This window comes from Portunus trituberculatus, chromosome 35 (genome assembly GCF_017591435.1).
Source record: "Portunus trituberculatus isolate SZX2019 chromosome 35, ASM1759143v1, whole genome shotgun sequence".
NCBI lineage: Eukaryota > Metazoa > Arthropoda > Malacostraca > Decapoda > Portunidae > Portunus > Portunus trituberculatus.
In genome coordinates this window covers 19,850,852-19,871,483 of record NC_059289.1, presented here as the reverse complement: position 1 = coordinate 19,871,483, position 20,632 = coordinate 19,850,852, and the positions used below count along the sequence as shown (strand labels likewise).

General features: G+C 36.7%; 1 protein-coding gene across 1 annotated transcript in view; it reads right to left on the bottom strand.

Annotated features, from left to right (window-relative positions):
- The window catches only part of LOC123513293 (mediator of DNA damage checkpoint protein 1-like), a 94,223-nt gene that overhangs the window by 54,166 nt on the left and 19,425 nt on the right, over positions 1 to 20,632 (bottom strand). The window contains exons 5-7 of the mRNA XM_045270375.1: positions 13,044 to 13,136; positions 6,546 to 6,657; positions 4,850 to 4,995 (exon numbers count right to left, since the gene is read on the bottom strand). Of these exons, the coding sequence (XP_045126310.1) occupies positions 4,850 to 4,995; positions 6,546 to 6,657; positions 13,044 to 13,136 (351 nt within the window). The remainder of the gene's footprint in view (positions 1 to 4,849; positions 4,996 to 6,545; positions 6,658 to 13,043; positions 13,137 to 20,632) is intronic.

The window sequence follows — 20,632 nt, the reverse complement described above, 5'->3', positions numbered from 1 at the left end:
AGTAATCTTTAATCTCTCTGATAAGGTGTTAGATGAAGAAGAAAAACAGATTCTTAAGCTAGGTTTACAATTTGGTTTTCCTGCAAAAAAAGTCAACTTTGTCAATCACTATTTGTATTATGAGAAATTCATACAACAAATTTCCAAATATAAAAACAATAATGAACAATTTGATGAAGTACTTAATAAAATTAAACTTTTATCACATGAGTCATATAAGGATAAATCAAATAAAAGTAACCTAAATCTTGACCTGCTAGAAACCCTTAGAAAGGATAAAGATATAATTGTCACCAGGCCAGATAAAGGTAAAGGAATAGTCATATTAAATAAATCAGATTATGTAAACAAAACTAATGAAATTCTCAGTGACGACACCAAATTTAGAAAATTAAATGGTGATTGGTTTAAAATTGTCCTTAAGTTAGAAGATAAACTAAATCGTTTGCTTAGAAGTATTAGAAGTAAAATACCCGATTCATGTTTTGAGTTTCTATATGCATCTGGTTCACTCCCCGGGATACTATATGGTTTACCCAAAGTACACAAGCAAGGTTATCCTATAAGACCTATCCTAGCAGCAACAGGTACCTTCAATTATAATTGTGCAAAATTTTTAGTTCCCATTTTAACTCCCTTAACCACTAATGAATTCACAGTGAAGAACTCAATTGAATTTGCAAAGGAATTACAGACACTTAAATTTAAAGATTCTCTGTTTCTCGCTAGTTTTGACGTAAAATCCTTATTTACAAATATCCCCCTTATTGAGACTATTGACATTTGTGTAGAAGAGTGCAAGAGATTAAAACTGATACCTTATGACCTAACCAAGAGGCAGTTCCGATCCTTACTGGAGTTGGCTGTGAGGGAGTCCATTTTTATCTTTAATGACCAATTGTATCAACAAATAGATGGAGTAGCTATGGGTTCCCCTTTGGGACCAACATTAGCAAATACTTTTTTATGCTATCATGAAAAAAGCTGGTTATCTGATTGTCCATCTGAATTCAAGCCAATTAAATACAACCGTTATGTAGACGATTGCTTCCTAGCATTTAAATCTAAGGAACAAGCTCATAAATTTCTTGAGTATCTAAATAAGAAACATGAAAACATATCATTCACTTCCGAGTTTGAGACTAATAATAACCTCCCATTCCTAGATATAATGGTCATGAAGAATAATGGATCTCTTTCCACAGATGTGTTCAGGAAGGAAACTTATACGGGTTTGGGCTTGAATTTTGGGTCATTTGTCCCTTCCCTTTTCAAGATAAATTCCATCAAAACGTTACTACATAGAGCATACAATATTTGTAGTACTTGGCCCTTGTTCCATAATGAACTTGAAAGATTAAGACATTATTTTCATATTAATAATTATCCCAAAGACCTAATAGAGAAACAAATTAAGAAGTTTATCACAAATAAATTTGTCACTGACAATTTTGTGGAGGATAAAACCAAAGAAGTTAGATACATTACATTACCCTTCTCAGGACAATTTAGTTACCATTTACGCAATACAATGTCTCATTTACTCAAGAAACATGTTCCAGTGTTGATTTTAGATTTATTTTTGTTAATAAAAATACCATAGGTTCTCTATTTAAATCTAAAGATGCTATGCCTACTACTTTGTGCTCAAAAATTGTATATTGTTTTAGATGTCCGGACTGTATGTCACGGTATATTGGTTCCACCTGTCGGAACCTTAAAATTCGAATTTCTGAGCACTTGGGAGTATCGTATAGAACAAATGCTCGTATTACTGAGCCTAGTTTCTCAAATATAAGAGAACACGCATTACAATGTAATCATGTTTTTACTGATCAGGACTTCAAAATAAAGTATAGGGCATATTGTAACTCAGACCTTAGGATAGCGGAATCTTTATTTATTGTAAAAGAGAAGCCAGAGTTAAATGGTACAGAAATAGCCACCAAATTATTAATTTTCTCTTAATGGTTTCGAACTAGGTGAGATAGGGTCATTATAACATAGTTAGGAGTCGGAGGTTCGTATACGTGTACTTTGTTTCAACCAATCAGCATTGAGTATTTCGTTCAGGCTAAAATATTTCTGTAATAGACTAACTGTTGTACATCATACCTTTAAATTTTTCTCTTTTTGTGCATTAGCTATGACAGATTAGAATTTTGTACTATATTTTGTATTGGATAGGAAATTCTTAGTGAACCAATTAGATTTTGCCATCTAGTGAGTAGGAGCCTATAAATACTGGTAAGCCAGTCGCCCTCCCCACTTACCTGTTGGAGGAACAAGTAGCAGGACCACTGCGTCTGGTCATTTTTAACGTTTTACGTGTGGTTTTACAGCCCCCTTTTGTACCTGAAGATGGGATATGTACTTTCCCGAAACGTTGTGAAGTGGATATAATGAAGATAACCGTCCTTTTGTGGGTCTTCTCTCTCCTGTATCGTGTACGCTATAGACGCCCTGTTTTTCAAGTCATATATATATATATATATATATATATATATATATATATATATATATATATATATATATATATATATATATATATATATATATATATATATATATATATATATATATATATATATATATATATATATATATATATATATACATATACAGGTAACTCTCGATCGCATGTTTGATTTACATGTTTTGTTATAACGCAATGGAAAAAATATTATAATCAATTTCATTTGCACGATTGCTTTGCTTATAAGCGATTTAGCTCAACCGCATTTTCAAACTGAGTGCTAGACGCAATTTAAAACTGCGCGCCAGAGAGTTCCACAGCTGGCCGATAGGTGGGAGCTCCGGGGCCGGATCCAAGAAGCAGGTTATTGTCTATGTTGGTACAGATAACCTCCATAGCAACCTCCTGTTCACATACCAACTTCATAAAATAGCATCCACAAAGATTCATTGCTGTTGGCGGGTGGAGGTTGGTAGCCCGCCTAAAAGTGCTTATTGGCTGCCAGGAGCTGGATCCAAGAAACTTTAACAACGTCAGAGCAACCTCATGCTGCGAAATGGCTTCCATGAACGCTTGGAGGGACGGTAACAAGGTTGCTATCAGGCTGCTCTCAGGTTGCTGGGAACACCACCTGAATTACTGAATCACTAATGAAATACCGCGATATTTCATTTGTAATTCACTATCATTCAGTGCCACGGAGTCGAGGTTATCCTCATGGCATGAACGTATATGAATACTACGATATGATATCCATTATAGCAGGCAATAGAGGAGTGGAAACATAAATATCATGGTGAAAGCAACACGCCAGCTAAAAGGGTCACAAGAAGAAGAAGAAGCGGTCAAGTCGCCACAAGTCTCCGCTTCGTCTGTGGCCGATCTTATCCCTGCTTTATTTTTTGGTGTTCCATGTAAGACTTCACTTTATGCATTACAAAACAATCCTTTCTTGGGGGCAAGGTTTGTAAAAAGCTAATAGAAATGTTGTTTTGTGAACATAAATGCATATATAAAACAGTAACACCACCTCAAGAGGTGGTGTTCCCAGCAACCTGAGAGCAACCTTGTTACCATCCCTCCAAGCATTCATGGATGCCATTTTGCAGCAGGAGGTTGCTATGACGTTGTTAAAGCTTCTTGGATCCAGCTCCCGCTCTTCTCATGCCTCATTTGCAGTCTGCCAGCACTGAGTATAGACGGAATTTCTTCAATCTGCCTATAATTCACCAAGATGGCCCCAAAACGTCCTTCATCTTCTTCTGCATGTGGGGTTATTTTTGATAAGTGAATTTTTTTTTTATAAAGTGGTAAAGCTCAGAGGAAGATGGTGACTGACTGTGGTGTGAGTGGTGAAGGCAGTGACGCAGTGAGTGTTTTGTTTACATATTCTTTGTTTTGTTGTTTTCTCTTATTTTTTGCTTTCTCTTATTATTTCTTGTTTTTCCCTTTACTTTAAATACACTTCTAGTATTTAGAATGGTAAATAATAAAAACAAGTTAATTTAGCCAAATAAATAGAGTATTTTGTATGAATTATTTTGGACCACATCCCACATCCCCCCTATTATCTATTGTTTCTTATGAGAATTGCATGTTTGTTTTATGCAAATTTTGATACACGATGCCTCTTGGAGCATCTATTGCGCAAATCGAATTACCTGTATATGGATAGATAGATAGATAAATAGTTAGATAGATAGATAGATAGATAGACAGATACATAGATAGATAGATAGATAGATAGATAGATAAATAGATAGAAAGATAGATAGACAGATAGATAGATAAAAAGATAGATGGATAGAGAGATAGATAGATAGATAGTTAAAATATATCATAAGCTCTTGAGAATTCTTCTTATTTCACCTTCCATGTTTACATACGCTCAAACTAAGGTACTTTATTATTGTTTTCTTTTCTTTTTCATTCAGCCTCAGCACATTCCTCTGAATACTCAATTTTTAATCTACAGTTTACATGGACCTTTAAAACATCTTCTGAAACCCTCACCACTGTTTGCTGGCACTATTCTGTGAATGACATCTTCATTTATTAATTTTCATAAATCTTTCTGACTATGCTACCTTGCCTGTCATTTGAATTTAAACTATTACATTTCTTATGCATCTCTTCCATATTTCCTCATCTCTAAGGAAATCTATCTAAGATGACAATAATTGTATCTGCACATTTAACATGACAAGTGAGCCTTGTAAAACTTTTTGTAAATACATCTTTTAATCCAAAAAATTAGTACAAGGAATACCAGAAGGATTCAACTTAAATATCAATATAAACCTCAGGTGACATTGACACACTTATGCTTGGAGATAGAAAATCAGCCAAAATTCAACAACTTAAAATATTTACCTGCAAGAGAGAATCTGTAAGGTGAGGGAGGGATGTGTCCTGGAGGAGGGAGGGTATCTCTTTGGCCTGAGGTGTTTTGCTGTTCTTGGAAAACACTGATGTCACTGGCTTGGCATCACTGCCAGTCTTCACTGCATCTTGAGAGCCTGATGAGACACATATGGGTAGCTAAGTTTTTTGTTTCTCCAATTAAACTATAAGCTAAGAGAAACCTCTGAAGTATTTAGAGATAGAAAAAATATGGAGAGCTGGTGAGGGAATAAGAGAGGTAATGTGTAATAATATTATTTGAAAGAATTATAAGAAAACCAATTACAACACTATTCTATTTTCATGATTTTCTAGGAACTAGCATACTTCAGATACTTATTTAATTGCTTAGAACATCAACAGAGAGAGAGAGAGAGAGAGAGAGAGAGAGAGAGAGAGAGAGAGAGAGAGAGAGAGAGAGAGAGAGAGAGAGAGAGAGAGAGAGAGAGATATATATGGGGGTGTTGAACAGAGTAAAAAATGGCAGGAAATGTTCTGAAACCTCCATTTGAAAAAGTTTGAAGTCACAGGAAGGTGGAAATACAGGAGGCAAGAAGTTCCAGAATCTATAACATAGATGAATGATTGAGAATACTTGCATTGGAGAGGCCGACAGAATAAGAACAAAAGAAAGGGAAAAGTCTTGTGCAGCGTGGCCGTGGTAGCAGAGGAGCAATGCAGTTAGCAAGATCAGAAGAGTAGTTGGCATGAAAATAGCAGATAGCAAGAGATGCAAAATTATGATGGTAAAGCAGGTGATGAGGAAAAGAGTTGCTAAGATTAAAATCTTTTGATTCCACCTAGTCTAAAAGAGCTGCATGAGTGGAACATCTTCATACATGTAAAGTACAGCCCATATATGAATTGATAAGGTACCTGTACAAAATTAGCAGCTATGGGAAATGAGAAAAATTGGCAGAGACAACTCACAAGGCTTAACTTCACAGAAGCTGTTTTTACCTACCTAGATAAGATGTTAAGTTTCCAGTTTAGGTTAAAATACACTAATTTTCCACATTTATAAACATACTATAGTAATGTGGTGGGAGGGAAGCTAAGGACAAGGTCCACTTCTTTCTAATCTTCAGCTTTTTCATCATCAGTGGTTTTCCCACAATTATTTTGCTATAGTGAGAGTTTACTGTTTATAAAGTAAATCCTCACTACAAACCAAAGATGTTTAGTGTAGAAAAGATGGACAGTTGAGTGTCAATGAAAAAGAGGATAGAGTTGTCTGAAAGGTCATGGATGAATTTTATGTTATGAACTGAGTTTTTGAAGCATTGAACAATTTGTTCTTCCCAATCAGAAATCCTAGAGATATCTGAAGTTTGGCATTCTGTGGCTTCTTTGTACAAAATATTTGTTTACTTCCTCAAGGGTTGGATGTGGAGAAGTGCTCAGGATTATGTGCAAGAGTTTCCTTATATCATCTGTGTTACCCCTTAGATATAACCAAATCTATTTCCCTTTAGAGTATGTTTCACCTGAATGAGACAAGGAGATAGCACCATATGTACAGAGAGAGAGAGAGAGAGAGAGAGAGAGAGAGAGAGAGAGAGAGAGAGAGAGAGAGAGAGAGAGAGAGAGAGAGAGAGAGAGAGAGAGAGATTGTGAGTTGAATAAAGAAGACACATATTCATACATACAGGAACAGGTGAAGTACCTGAATAATGAAGCCTGGGAGAAAGGATAGGGGAGTGTGACCTTTCTTCTTCATCTTCCATTGTGGGAAGCATTGACTCCGAGCCTGTTTCTGAGCCACTGTCATCACACTTCTGTTGGAGAAGACTCAACAAAATGAATCACACTATCAAAAGTAAGCAAAGAATGTAATTATTCTATATACCAGGCAAACGATCCAACACAGGTAGCTCAACAAAGTACCACACACTCACACATATTACACTCTTTCCTGCTGGCCCCCAGTAGAAAGGCACAGTTTTGTGGCCTACCATGCTACATCCCAAAAGCATAGATACAGCACAATAATGTTAAATGAGAACATGCTATACCATCTACAAAATCTTTTAAACTTCTAAGCTGTCCTCAACAATGCATCAAGATTTGCATTACCTCATCTTTCAAATTTAGTGTTAAATATGGCTTGTTCTCTTTTCTAAAGTTAATTCTGCATCAAGAATCTGTCTGAACTACATAGCCTATCCATTGATTTGCTGTGTAAAACTATTTGCAACATATGAAAAAGTTATGTACATGACATCTATACTTATTATTACATCAAGCAATTTGACTTTAGAGTAAAACATTTTCTTTTGCATAGCCCACTTCACATCTATCTTGTAGGTTGTTCCAGATTTTCATGCTTTCATTTGGAATCCTACATGTTATTTGACTCATATACTTAACACAGACCAACAATATCCCATTTATACAATGTGTCAGTCATAGAAAAGAACACATAGCAAATAGTTTCCTTTGCCTTGGTGGTGAAGACAGCCAGCCAGTACACTCACTGCTGCCACAGACTCATCTAAGCAACCATCTGTGACTATGAACTCCCAGATACAATAGCAAAACACATCACCAGCGATCCAATGAACTAGACACGCCATAACATAACATAACATAACATAAATAATAGGATAACAAAGGGCCACCACAGCCCATCTAGGTTATCCTGTATCAGTCGCACAGCGACCTTGTCATCAGTACTTAAAGATACACTTACAAGTACACAATACATTATATACTAATTCTAAATATTTGGCCCATTAACAGGGCTAAGTCCTGCAGCGAATTCCTCTACAATCTGTGATCCCCATACATGGGGATCATGTCCTGTTTAACTATAGTAAATTTCTTATAAAAACTATCATGCAGTGCTATACATAATTATAAATCTAATAAATTTAAGTGTTTATCTAATCTGTTTTTAAACATTGTCAAACTAGTGCTATTTACAACCGTCTCTGGCAATGCATTCCAGAAGTCTACCACCCTATGACTAAAGAAATATTTTCTTATATCTAACCTGCAGCCTTGCTTTCTAATCTTCCTGCCATGATTTCTAGTCCTACTTCCCTCCTCTAAGGTAAAGAAAGATCTCACATCTATGTAGTTTGTATCTGAGAACATTTTAACCCGAAAAGTCCGACAGGCCTTAAATACGGCTGCATAGCACACTTCCGACAGTCCTTAAATGGGGCAGCTACTTTGAGCGCTAATAAAAACCGCGCTAGCATTGGTAGCGCTGCTATATTTGGTCATGACGTAGGCCTATGGTAGTACTGTCGGCTCCCAGGAAGCACACCGCTCTAGCCAGCTAGTCTCCCGCAATTTTCTGTGAGGTGCGTGGCGTCGTGTCGCGTGATAATTATTACGTATTTACATATTTACTTATTTAAGGAACTATTATTTACAACTATGGCTACTGGTGCTAAAAGGAAGCTAAAGTTTAGTGATAAAAGTGATAGACAAGGCGGGACAAGGCGCAAAGTGCACAGGTTGGAGGTAGATCCCGACCCGCTATTGTGACAACATCGTCACCACGCCTGATAAAACATACGTAACTATAATCAGCCAATATGAGTGAAAACACGAAAAACATGTGAAAACACATAAAAACATGAGCAGTGCCTTACATTATGTAAGAATACACATAAAAGCACCTCCCCCGAGTTGCCGCTACCACAATCTTCTCCAATTATCGGTTATTATTCTGAGACAACCATAGTGAGTAGAGCAATAAAAACTTGTAGGATGATGCATTGTCATGTCTACTAACAGCAGATTTTTTTCCAGAGTAATTTATAAGAGTTGATTTTTTTTATGATAATTGCGGTAATGGGAGGGTGCGAATTTTGCGGCCATCGGTCTTAGCGGGTTAAATAACTCTATCATATCCCCTCTTATACATCTCCTCTCAAATGAAAACATGTTTAATTCCTTTAATCTATCTCTATACTCCAGGCGCTTTAATGCTGGTATCATCCTAGTTGCTCTTCTCTGAACTGCTTCTAACATGTTCATATCCTGCCTATAATGGGGTGACCAGGCCTGTATGCAATACTCTAAATGGGGCCTAACATAGGAATTATATAAGCTACGCAGCTACGCACCACTTCCTTACTTTTATAACTAACATTTCTATTTATAAAACCCAGGATCCTATTTGCCCTATTTCTTGCTTCTAAACATTGCTTTGAAAATTTCATAGTCCTGTCTATCACTACTCCTAAATCCTTTCCCTCCTCTACTGCCTCTAGCCAACATCCCTCCATCTCATAGCTAAAGTTGGTGTTGTCTTTACCTAAATGCATAACCTGACACTTTTTAGAATTAAACTCCATCTGCCACCTGTCTGCCCATGCTATCACCCTGTCCAGGTCTCATTGTATTCTGTAATTGTCCTTTTCACCCTGTACTGCACATGCTATCTTAGTATCATCTGCAAACTTTGATACTTTGCTACTAATTCCTAAATCTAAATCGTTAATGTACACCAAGAAAAGAAGAGGTCCTAGCACTGATCCTTGGGGTACCCCACTAACCACTTCCTTCCACTCAGACATTGCCCCATTTAATACTACTCTCTGTTTTCTATCAGAAAGCCATTCACTAATCCAATCAACTAACCTACCCCCTATCCCATGTAGTCTCAATTTGTACACTAGCCTCCTATGCGGTACCTTATCAAACGCCTTGCTAAAATCTAGATATATAACATCTATGCTATTTCCATCATCTAACTCCTTGGTAATATATTCTAAGATATCGAGCAAATTTGTAAGACAGGACCTCCCTGATCTAAAGCCATGTTGGGTATCTCTAATTAATCTATTCTCATTTAAATGCTCCCAAATACTACCCTTAATGATTTTCTCTAGTATCTTACATACTATACTAGTTAAACTGATCGGTCTATAATTATTCGTATCATCCTTCCTACCTTTTTTAAATATTGGTGTAACATTAGCTAACTTCCAGTCCTCAGGTATCTCAGCAAACCTAAGTGATCTTTCAAAGATTAACTTAAGTGCTTCAGAAATACTGTCTACACCCTCCCTAAGTACTCTGGCATGTAGCTCATCAGGACCACTAGAGGAAATATGCCACCTCTCCACCTCAACAATTTACCACCAAAGCAGATGAGAGCACTCCTGAAAACAGACCCTAAGCCAGCCACTGCTCAGCTGCTGACTGTTACACTTGAAGTTACCAACCAACCCACATCAATGCCTTAATCTTGATCTTGGTCACGTCTCTCTTTCTAACAGCATCCCTACTACACAAAAGTTTGTATGATGTTCCTGAAGGGATCACATTACGTAAAATTTACAAAGTGAACATAATTAATGAACTAAACCGTACACTATTTAAGGCTCCACTCATATAAACCATATTTGATGCCACATAGGACACATAGCTATATATAAGGCACCCCCATTTCAGCAGGTCAAATTCAGGAAAAAAGTTTTTTGTTTATTTAAGCATATACTGTTGAAAGCAATCTAGCAGCACATTATACAATTAGAAAATATTGCTGCAAAAGCAATCTCATCCTCAAGTTCTGGCCAATGAAGGTCATGTTTACCTTTTCTTGTGCTCTTCATTTAGTGTTCTTGCTGTTGCTAGACACGTATAATTTCTTTTCCCATAGGTGGTGGTCCAAAACCCCTTGCTGCTGTACTATTGCCATGCTCCTTGGCATGATCTGCCACTTGTAGTTTGTAAGAGATTGTGCAGCTCGATCTTTTTACCTCCTGCTGCCATAATGGTGAGCGTGTTGATGTGTTTTATTATGCTCGGATTGAATTGGATGTAGAGTCAGTGGATAGCCTTTGCAATGGCCCCTTGATGTTGCTTTCTCACTTTTGTTGTTGCAGGTTTATCTATTTTCTCTTTTTTCACAATCAACTTTTTTCTATTTCCTTTCCTTACACAATCAACTTTATGATCATGAGCTTGGTGTTACTCCTGACCACCAGCTGGCATCAAGTCAGGGTTTTGATCACCTGATATTTATAAACATGGGTCACAGACTTACAGGTTAGATTGCTTTAATTTTTACGATAATTCTTTTTAAAGTAATAATTCTGGTAATAATAATAACAATACCAGCAATAAAGTAATGATGCATGCAGTTAGGGTAGGTAGAAGTACTGATTGTAAGCTAGCTTAGTGAGTGTCTGGGAGAAGATTAGCCTATAAGAAGTCTCAACTTCGCATATTAGATGCAGGCCGATTTTTTCAGCCAAATTTCTGGGAAAAAGGCGCGTCCTATATGCTGTCAAATATGGTAAGTTCAGCAATAAAGGGTAGACTTAAGAGAGTAATGAGTAAGTTAGCTCAGCGATTACGTGAGAGTTTGTGGCGAACTAAAGTAACTGAAAAAGCATGATACGAAATAAACTCCCATCTCCTCCATACTTTTGTTAGCCAAGTCATCTGATCTTTCAAATAAATATACTTTATAAAAACAAGTTTAATTATCTATATTCTTTTTTCTTATAATTCATTGTTTTGATACAACATTTGTTATTGATAAACATCTTTTTCTTATCTATAAACATGTAAGAAATTTTTACAAATTAATGTTTTTTGGGTGGCAGGAAGAGATCAACAGCATTTCAATTAAATTCAAAGGAGTAAACTGAGATACGAGCTCTATCACAGAATAAATTAAACCTGTAACTCAAGATTACTGTATGTTTGGGTACTGCCATTCCTAGTAGTGGTACTTCGACATATGATCATCCTAACATACAATTTTTTTTATATACGACGAAAAATTTTATATAATTTACGCCTTGAAATACGACGATATTTTTAAGATACAATTATATATGTTTGGGTACTGCCATTCCTAGTAGCGGTACTTCGACATACGATCGTCCTAACATACGATTTTTTTTATATACGACGAAAAATTTTATATAATTTACACCTTGAAATACGACAATATTTTTAAGATACAATTAGCCATCAGTAGGTGGCGCAGCGATCACTCGGCTACCCGCGTCCACCCGAACATTCAGCCCGCGTTGTGTATAGATGTTGATCCTTTGTGCATGTATGTGTCTGTGCTCTACGGCAGTGTGTATTTTTTATTAAGTTTTGTGAACTCAAGACCCTGTTATCATGGGTCCCAAAAGTAAAAGTTTGGCGAGAAACACACAACATAGCCTATATTCACATACTGATTACACTTAGAAATTCAATTAACGAGTGAGTACAAATGGTTTTCTGCCGACAAGCAACTCTTCCTCTTTGCAATGCAAAAAAATCAGAAGTCTCTAGATGTCATGGTTACCAAAATATCACAGGTTGAATGAGGTAGTATCATCGGTTTACATGGCCTTGTGTCCAATCGGGTTCAGCAGCCTTAGCAAGAGCGTGAGAAAATGGGCGCCTTGTATCCTATCTCTCTCTCTCTCTCTCTCTCTCTCTCTCTCTCTCTCTCTCTCTCTCTCTCTCTTGCTGTCGCCTATTCTGATACCACTCTCATTCAAAAGTTGTCTCCCCGTAACATGGTGAGAGACCTGAGGTATAGAAGTAATGCTCGCGGGAGAGGTGGCGGAATGAGACACAGTGAAATCACTTGCTACCACCCTCCATCGTTGGTGACACAGTGACATAGAGCATATGTTTACTCCTGCCCACAAGCAACTCTTCGTCTTTGCAATGCAAAAAACCAGAAGTCTTTAGATGTCATGGTTACCAAAATATCACAGGCTGAATGAGGTAGTATCATCAGTTTACGTGGCCTTGTGTCTGATTGGGTTCAGCGGCCTTGGCTAGAGCGTGAGAAAACAGGCCCCTTGTATCCTCTCTCTCTCTCTCTCTCTCTCTCTCTCTCTCTCTCTCTCTCTCTCTCTCTCTCTCTCGGGTTAAGTTGTTACTTTGAGCAATATAGTTAATTTATATCATGCATACAATAAACATTGTATTTATCTTATATTAAACCTATATTTTGTTGGTATTTAAAGCGTCATTTTTTTTTTTTTTTTTTTTTTGGATGGGGGGTAAATTCATATCACAAGAACGAATTAACTGTATTTCCATTAATTTCTATGGGAAAAATGGATTTGATATATGATTCTTTTTTATATACGATTGTCATGGAATGAATAAAAATCGTATATCGAAGTACCACTGTAGTATATACAAAATAAAGATGTTGAGTGTGTGGGAGCCTTACCTCTGGTATAATAGTGTAAGTGGCCATCACATTGCCAAACTTGATCTTCTCACCACCCTGCAGTGCATATTGGACATGGGGTCGCAGTACCATCTAAGGACATAATCATAAAAGGAATAAATTAGTATATTTTCAAACGGGTACCCCATTATGAATTTTCACCAGCATGTGATACCATACACCACTGGCTATTCTTATAATCATCAAACCTTTGGTGAGGTACAATCAAGGCCATTACCACCTCCACCCCCATCTGGTGCACAAGGAAGTTGTTTATGTACATTAATAAACAATGTGTATTAATGTATGTGCTTTAATCCTAAATCAGGAAAAGGGGACAACTAAGCGGAAAAAACAACAGAGACAGCAAATTTATTTATGGTAGTTGTGATAAGGCAGTGAATGATGTGAACTGAATAGAATGGAATGCTATGGTGATCATATGCAGAAAATGAGACCTGTCTCCTCATTGTGTGCTATTCAGACAACTATATTATGCAACACAAAGGAAAATTTGAGACATCTTTTCTATACCTTGTTTACAGCTCTAGACTGTGAGTGACAGGTGAAAAAATCTCTTGTTGTGGCTTGATATTGTTACACACTTGTCTAACCACATATTGTGCAAGGTATGTGAAGAAAAAATTAAAGCAAAGTGGAGTGAGTATCTAGAAAGTGAAAACATTCTGAGTGAAAGGCAGTTTGGTTTCAGAAAAGGAAGATCGTGCGTATCCAATTTATTATGTTTTTATTCAAGAGTGACTGACATACTACAACATAGAGAGGGATGGGTGCATGCTATTTACCTGGACTTGAGAAAGGCCTTTGATAAAGTGCCACACAATAGACTGATGTGGAAACTAAAGAAGATTGGAGGAGTAAGTGATAAATTAGCAAAATGGATGGAAAATTACATAGTGGGAAGAGAAATGCAAACAGTGGTGAAAGGAAAGTCTGAGTGAAAAAAGGTAACCAGTGGAGTTCCACAAGGGTCAGTGCTTGGTCCCATCATGTTTTTTTATTTATGTTAATGATATGCCAGTAGGAATTGACAGTTACATGAATATGTTTGCGGACGATACTAAAATTATGAGGAGAGTAAAGAATGTGGAAGATTGTAACAAGTTACAGGAAGATCTTGATAAAATATATGAGTGGAGTAAAGAGTGGCAGATGGAATTTAATATAAACAAGACCCATGTTATGAAAATGGGAAGAAGTAGATACAGACCAAACAGGGATTACAGGCTGGGTGATGAGAAAATTGAAGAGACCAATGAGGAGAAAGACTTAGGAGTAACGTGCAAAACACTTTGTCACCGGAGAAACACATTAACAAGATATTTGGGAAAATATATAACATGCTTCAAAATATTGGTCTTTGCATTCCGCTACCTAGATGAAGGAATGATGAAGATATATGCACCTTAATAAGACCCCAGTTAGAATATGCAGCTTTGTCTGGTCACCGCACATGAAGAAAAATGTGAAGAAGGTGGAAAGGGTACAGAGGCCGGCAACAAGGATGGTACCAGGACTCAGGGAGTTAGACTATGAGGAAAGACTGAGGGAACTGGGGCTGACCACATTAGAAGAGAGAAGAACAAGGGGAGACATGATAACTATGTATAAATTGGTGAACAAGATCGACATATTGGACAGAGAATTGATAAAGGTGACCACAAGTAATCATCTCTGAAGACATGGAAAAAAACTAATAAAAGACATCTGTCTGAATGACGTGAGAAAGTACAGTTTCCCACATCGTAGTATTGATAAGTGGAATAAACTGAGCAGTGATGTCGTTGACGCAGTGTGTGTCAATCAGATGAAAGAGAGATATGACAGGAGTGGACAAGAGACAGGACACAGAGAGCTTAGCTCGGGCCCTGTAATACACAAATATGTAAATACAACAAAAACATGCTACTCATTTCAGTCATCCTACTCTTTTACCTGATATATCTCCAAAAGGTGGTTTACTATTGCTGATTTTCATTTCACAACTTATTCTGTCTGAGAGAATGATAATAACAATAATGATAATGATAATAATAACATTAAAAATAAAAATAATAAAAATAATAATAATAATAATAATAATAATAATAATAATACAGTGGAGACTCAATAATCGAACTTAATTTGTTCCAAATGGCCATTTGAATATTAAAAAGTTTGACTATTGATACCTATAAATCAGGTCATTTGTTCCAGCCATTGCCAAATCCAAGTTTAGAAGAAAGCAGCAGTTTAATTTTGCAGTCGCCGCTAGCATTGGCACAAAGAAGCAGGGTTAGCCTGTCCTGGCAAACACTTCTCTTCCTTTATTATATAGATCATGTTTGGTAGTTTTGTTTTTGTTTTTTCAAAAACAGGCCAGTTTCATCACAATTAAAGATCTGTTGTGGGCTTAAGCCCTCCTTATCCACAAACTACTTAAATTCAGACACAAATTACTCAGCTGCAATTCTGTCAGCACTTGCAAGGCTCACTGTGCCTCACAACAGAATTAATTCCAGTTCTTTTCTTGAAATTCACAAACCACCCTTTACTTGCTTTAAAATCATCATTGGAGTCAGATGTAGTATCAGAAATAAGATCACAATGCAGCAGCCTAGCCTTCGCACAAATTATGGCCTCTTTTTTTTTATTTTTTTATACCACATGGGCTTTTCACGGGAATTTATGGGCTAAAGACAAAGAATCACCAGTCATCTGCCTTTGGCTTATTCAATCAACAATTTTTCCATTTCTTCCACTGCTGTAGGTTGCTTAAATTGCCTTTTCATACCAATAGCCACATCAGCTCTTTTAATGAGCTCTGTCTTCTTCAGTATTGTGGCTACTGTAGATTTAGCCATACAGAACTCAGCTGCAAGACGGGTCATTCTTCCTGTTTTCTCGTATTTATCAATAATCTCCTTTTTCCTTCCGATGGTTGTCACTACATTTATAAGCTTATTCTCACCACTAACAAGCCTCTTGGTGCCATTGTAAGCTTCTAAAAAAAAAAAAAAAAAAAAAAAAAAAAAAAACTCCGCAGAGAAAGCACAGGACAATGTTATTCTTATGACAGAATCAACTGGCTGTGGTGGAGGTGGGGCACGTGGGGCAGGAGCCATGTGAGAGTTCAACTAATAGGTATTTTTGAGTATTAAGTCAAAAATGCGACTATTGAAAAGTTTGACTATTTAGACGTTCGAGTATTGAGTCTCCACTGTAATAATAATAATAATAGTGGAAACTCAATATTCAAATTTAATTGTTCAAATGGGTGAGTATTAAAAGTTGACTATTGATACCTATAAATCAGGTAATTGTTCCAGCCATTGAAAAAGTTTAGAAAAAAAAAACGGTTTAATTTTGCAGTGTGTAGCACTGGCGCAGAGAAGCGGGTTAGCCTGTCTTTTATGGGCTTATGTCCTGGCAAACACTTCTCTTCCTTTGTTATAAAGATCATGTTTGGTAATCTTTTTTTTCCAAAACAGGCTAGTTTCATCACAATTAACCCCTAAAACTCAGGAGGTTTGGTGAGAAACACACAAAACAGCCTGTATTCACAAACTGATTACACTTGGAAATTCAATAAATGAGTGAGAACAAATGGTGTTCTGCCCACAAGCAACTCTTTCTCTTTGTAATGCAAAAAAACAGAAATCTCTAAATGCTATGGTTACCAAAATATCACAGGTTGAATGAGGTGGTATCATTGGTGATGGCCTTGCGTGATGGGTCCAGCAGCCTTGGAAGAGCGAAAAAAGTTGTATTCTCTCTCTCTCTCTCTCTCTCTCTCTCTCTCTCTCTCTCTCTCTCTCTCTCTCTCTCTCAATCAAAATGTTCATAAAGTGATCTAATTTGTATATCTTTGCAAAACATATATAAAATACATACAATAAGAGTTGTTGGTGGTGGTGGTATGTCCTTGGTGGTTGAACCTCCTATATGTATCAGAGACAGAACATCACTATCTTGCTCTCTATTATTGCAGAAACTGTGAAAAAAGCCTTTTGATAATATTCAAAAGTTGTCTTGCAATATGGCGAGAGACCAGATGCAGAAGATGCAAGAGGTGGTGAATGGACAATGAAATATAATGATCGTGGGAGTTGGTGACAGTGAGGCAACAGGAAAACTTAAACTGCGGCGATTGCTTATATAATCAAGTCTGAGTACTGTGTGAGATCGCTTATATGATCATGAATTTTCAGGGAATGTTTTGAAGTGGCATGTTTCCTTCAGACCTGCTCTGTGATTCTTAGCGTTGATCATGAGGGCTCAGATACTATAACAAGAGCCTCACTTGAGTTTTACGGAAAAGTAGGAGACATGGCAATCCTCTTGACTCATGGTAGAATCCAGCCTTGAGTATCATAGAAAACATAGAAAACTTTATAGGGGAGACCAAATTATGCTATAGTTTATTACTTCTATCTCGATCAAGAGATTACTGTTATTATATCAGCTTCTTACGGCATAGGGCAATAATCCTAGTAGCATTTTGAGCTGTGGTATTGTACAGAGGACTTGTGTCATGCAGGACACACAGAAACACACACACACACACACACACACACACACACACACACACACACACACACAAAGGTTCTTCCTTCCTTCCACTCCCATATATAAGAGTGGAAGGAAGGAAAAACCTTTAAATTACAGACCGGTCTCACTAACTAGTGTAATATGCAAGATGTGTGAAAGAATAATAAAGAAACAATAGATCGAGTTCCTTAAAGACAACAAATTAATATCAAATAGCCAATTTGGTTTTAGGAAAAGACGGTCTTGTGTAACTAATTTACTGAGTTTCTATTCTAGAATAGTTGATAGAGTAAAAAAGAGAGAGGGATGGATTGACTGTATTTATTTGGATTTAAAAAAGGTGTTTGACAAAGTGCCACATGCAAGATTTCTATGGAAGTTAGAGGAGAAGGGTGGCTTAAAAAGAAGCACATTGAGATGGATAGAAAATTATTTGAGGGGGAGAGAAATAAGGACGGTAGTTAAAGAAATGAAGTCAAAGTGGAGAACAGTAGAAAGTAGAGTGCCACAAGGGTCACTATTGGCACCAATACTTTTCCTCATTTATATTAACGACATGTCAGAAGGAGTGAACAGTTACATAAATCTGTTTGCAGAAAATACGAAACTGTGCAGAGTTATAAAGCAAAAAGAGGATTGTGAAATACTGCAAGAAGACCTAAATAAGATATGGGAATGGAGCAAAAAGTGGGAAATGGAATTCAATGTGAACAAAAGCCATATCATGGAAATGGGAAAGAGTGAAAGAGAGTGGGAATCTATAAGATGGGAGATGGAGTAGAACTGAGAAGTAAAAAGGAAAAGGACTTAGGAGTGATGATGGAAGAAAACAATCAACCAGTAAGCCATATTGATAGAATTTTTAGAGAAACATATAATTTGCTAAGGAATATTGGAGTAGCATTTCACTACATGGACAAAGAAATGATGAAGAAATTGATAAGTTCTATAATAAGACCCAGATTGGAATATGCAGGAGTAGTGTGGACCCCTCATAAAAAGAAACACATAAGGAAATTGGAGACACTACAAAAAAAGGCTACAAGAATGGTTCCAGAATTTGAAGGGATGACATATGAGGAGAGACTAAAGGCTATGGATCTACCAACCCTGGAACAAAGAAGGGAGAGAGAGGAGACCTGATACAAGTTTTTAAATTGATCAACGGAATGGACCAAGTGGATAATGAGAAACTGATCCTGAGAGAAGAATATGACATAAGCACAAGATCGCATAGTAAAAGCTGAAAAAAGGAAGATGTCTGAGAGATGTTAAAAATATAGTTTCCAAAGATGTATTGAGACGTGGAACAGTTTAAATGAAAAAGTAGTGTCTGCAAGAGTGTGCATACTTTTAAAGTAAGATTGGATAAGTGTAGATATGGAGCAGGGCACACGAGCATAAAGCCCAGGCCCTGTAAAACTACACTACACACACACACACACACACACACACACACACACACACACACACACACACACACACACACAAGTGGAGTTTGGGGAAGGAAAATCAGAAATACTGTATGTTAAGAAGCATATTAACAAAAAGGAGTTAACAATCATTGGAACATATGTGCCACCAAAAACAAACTCAAGGACTAACCAAGAATACAGAGACATGATAGATGACACAATAAGGAGTCTTACAAGAATCATTAAGGAAAGGAGAAAAGTGATATTGGTAGATTTCAACTGTAAGGAGGTAGACTGGGAAAATTATGAAAGTGGTATGGGGGAAGATGCCAGGGGAGATAGATTCCTGAACCTATTGATAGATAATTTGATGGTCCAAAGAGTAAAGGAAAACACGAGATTCAGAGGAAATGATGAGCCGGCAAGATTAGACCTAGTTTTTACAAGGGATATACCAATTAACGATGATATAAGATACAAGTGCCCATTGGGAAAGAGTGACCATGTAATATTAGAAATGGATATAGAAGAAGGGAAGGAAGATAGAGATGAATCATACAAAGGAGACATTAAATTACAGAAAGGCTGATATTGAGAATCTCAAGAACTATTTTAAATGGAAAACTCATTAACGGTTCAAGAGAAATATAACTTATTTTTGGAAATATACAAAACTGGGGTCAGGGAATATGTTCCGAAATATAGACCTAAAGAAGAAGGAAAGAAAGATTGGTTTAATGCAAGATGTGCTAGGGCAAAGGAGAAACGAGATGGAGCATGGAAAAGGTGGAGAAGAAACAAAAATCCAGAAAATAAGGAAAACTTCAAAACAGCAAGAAATGAATATGCTAAGGTGAGAAAGGAAGAAGAAAAGAACTATGAAAAGGACATTGTTGAAAAATGTAAGGAACAACCAAAATTGTTCTACAGATTCATAAATGGAAAAATAAGACAAAAAGAAACAATAGAAAGGTTAAAAGGAGAAAACGGAATGGTGGAAGACCAAAAAAGTATGGCAGAACTGTTAAATAGTAAATTTCATGAGGTCTTTACTAAGGAATCCAAATTTGAAAGACCACAGGGTAATAGAGACTGTCTATATGAAAGAGATTAAAGTAACCAAGCTTGAAATAAAAAAGTTGATGACGGAATTGGATGAGGAAAAGGCAATGGGGCTGGATGAAGTCTCAGGCAGAATACTGAAAGAATGTAGGGAAGAACTAGCAAGTCCAATATACATCATAAAATGCTCAATAGAAAATGGAACAGTGCCAGTGGAGTGGAAAAAAGCTGAGGTGGTTCCCATATATAAGAGCGGAAGGAAGGAAGAACCTTTAAATTACAGACCGGTATCACTAACTAGTGTAATATGCAAGATGTGTGAAAAAGTAATAAAGAAGCAATGGATTGAGTTTCTTGAAGACAACAAAATATTATCAAATAGCCAATTTGGTTTTAGAAAAGGTCGGTCATGTGTGACAAATTTATTGAGTTTCTACTCTAGAATAGTTGATAAAGTACAAGAGAGAGAGGATGGTTGACTGTATTTATTTAGATCTAAAAAAGGCTTTTGATAAAGTGCCACATGAAAGATTATTATGGAAGTTAGAGGAGAAGGGTGGC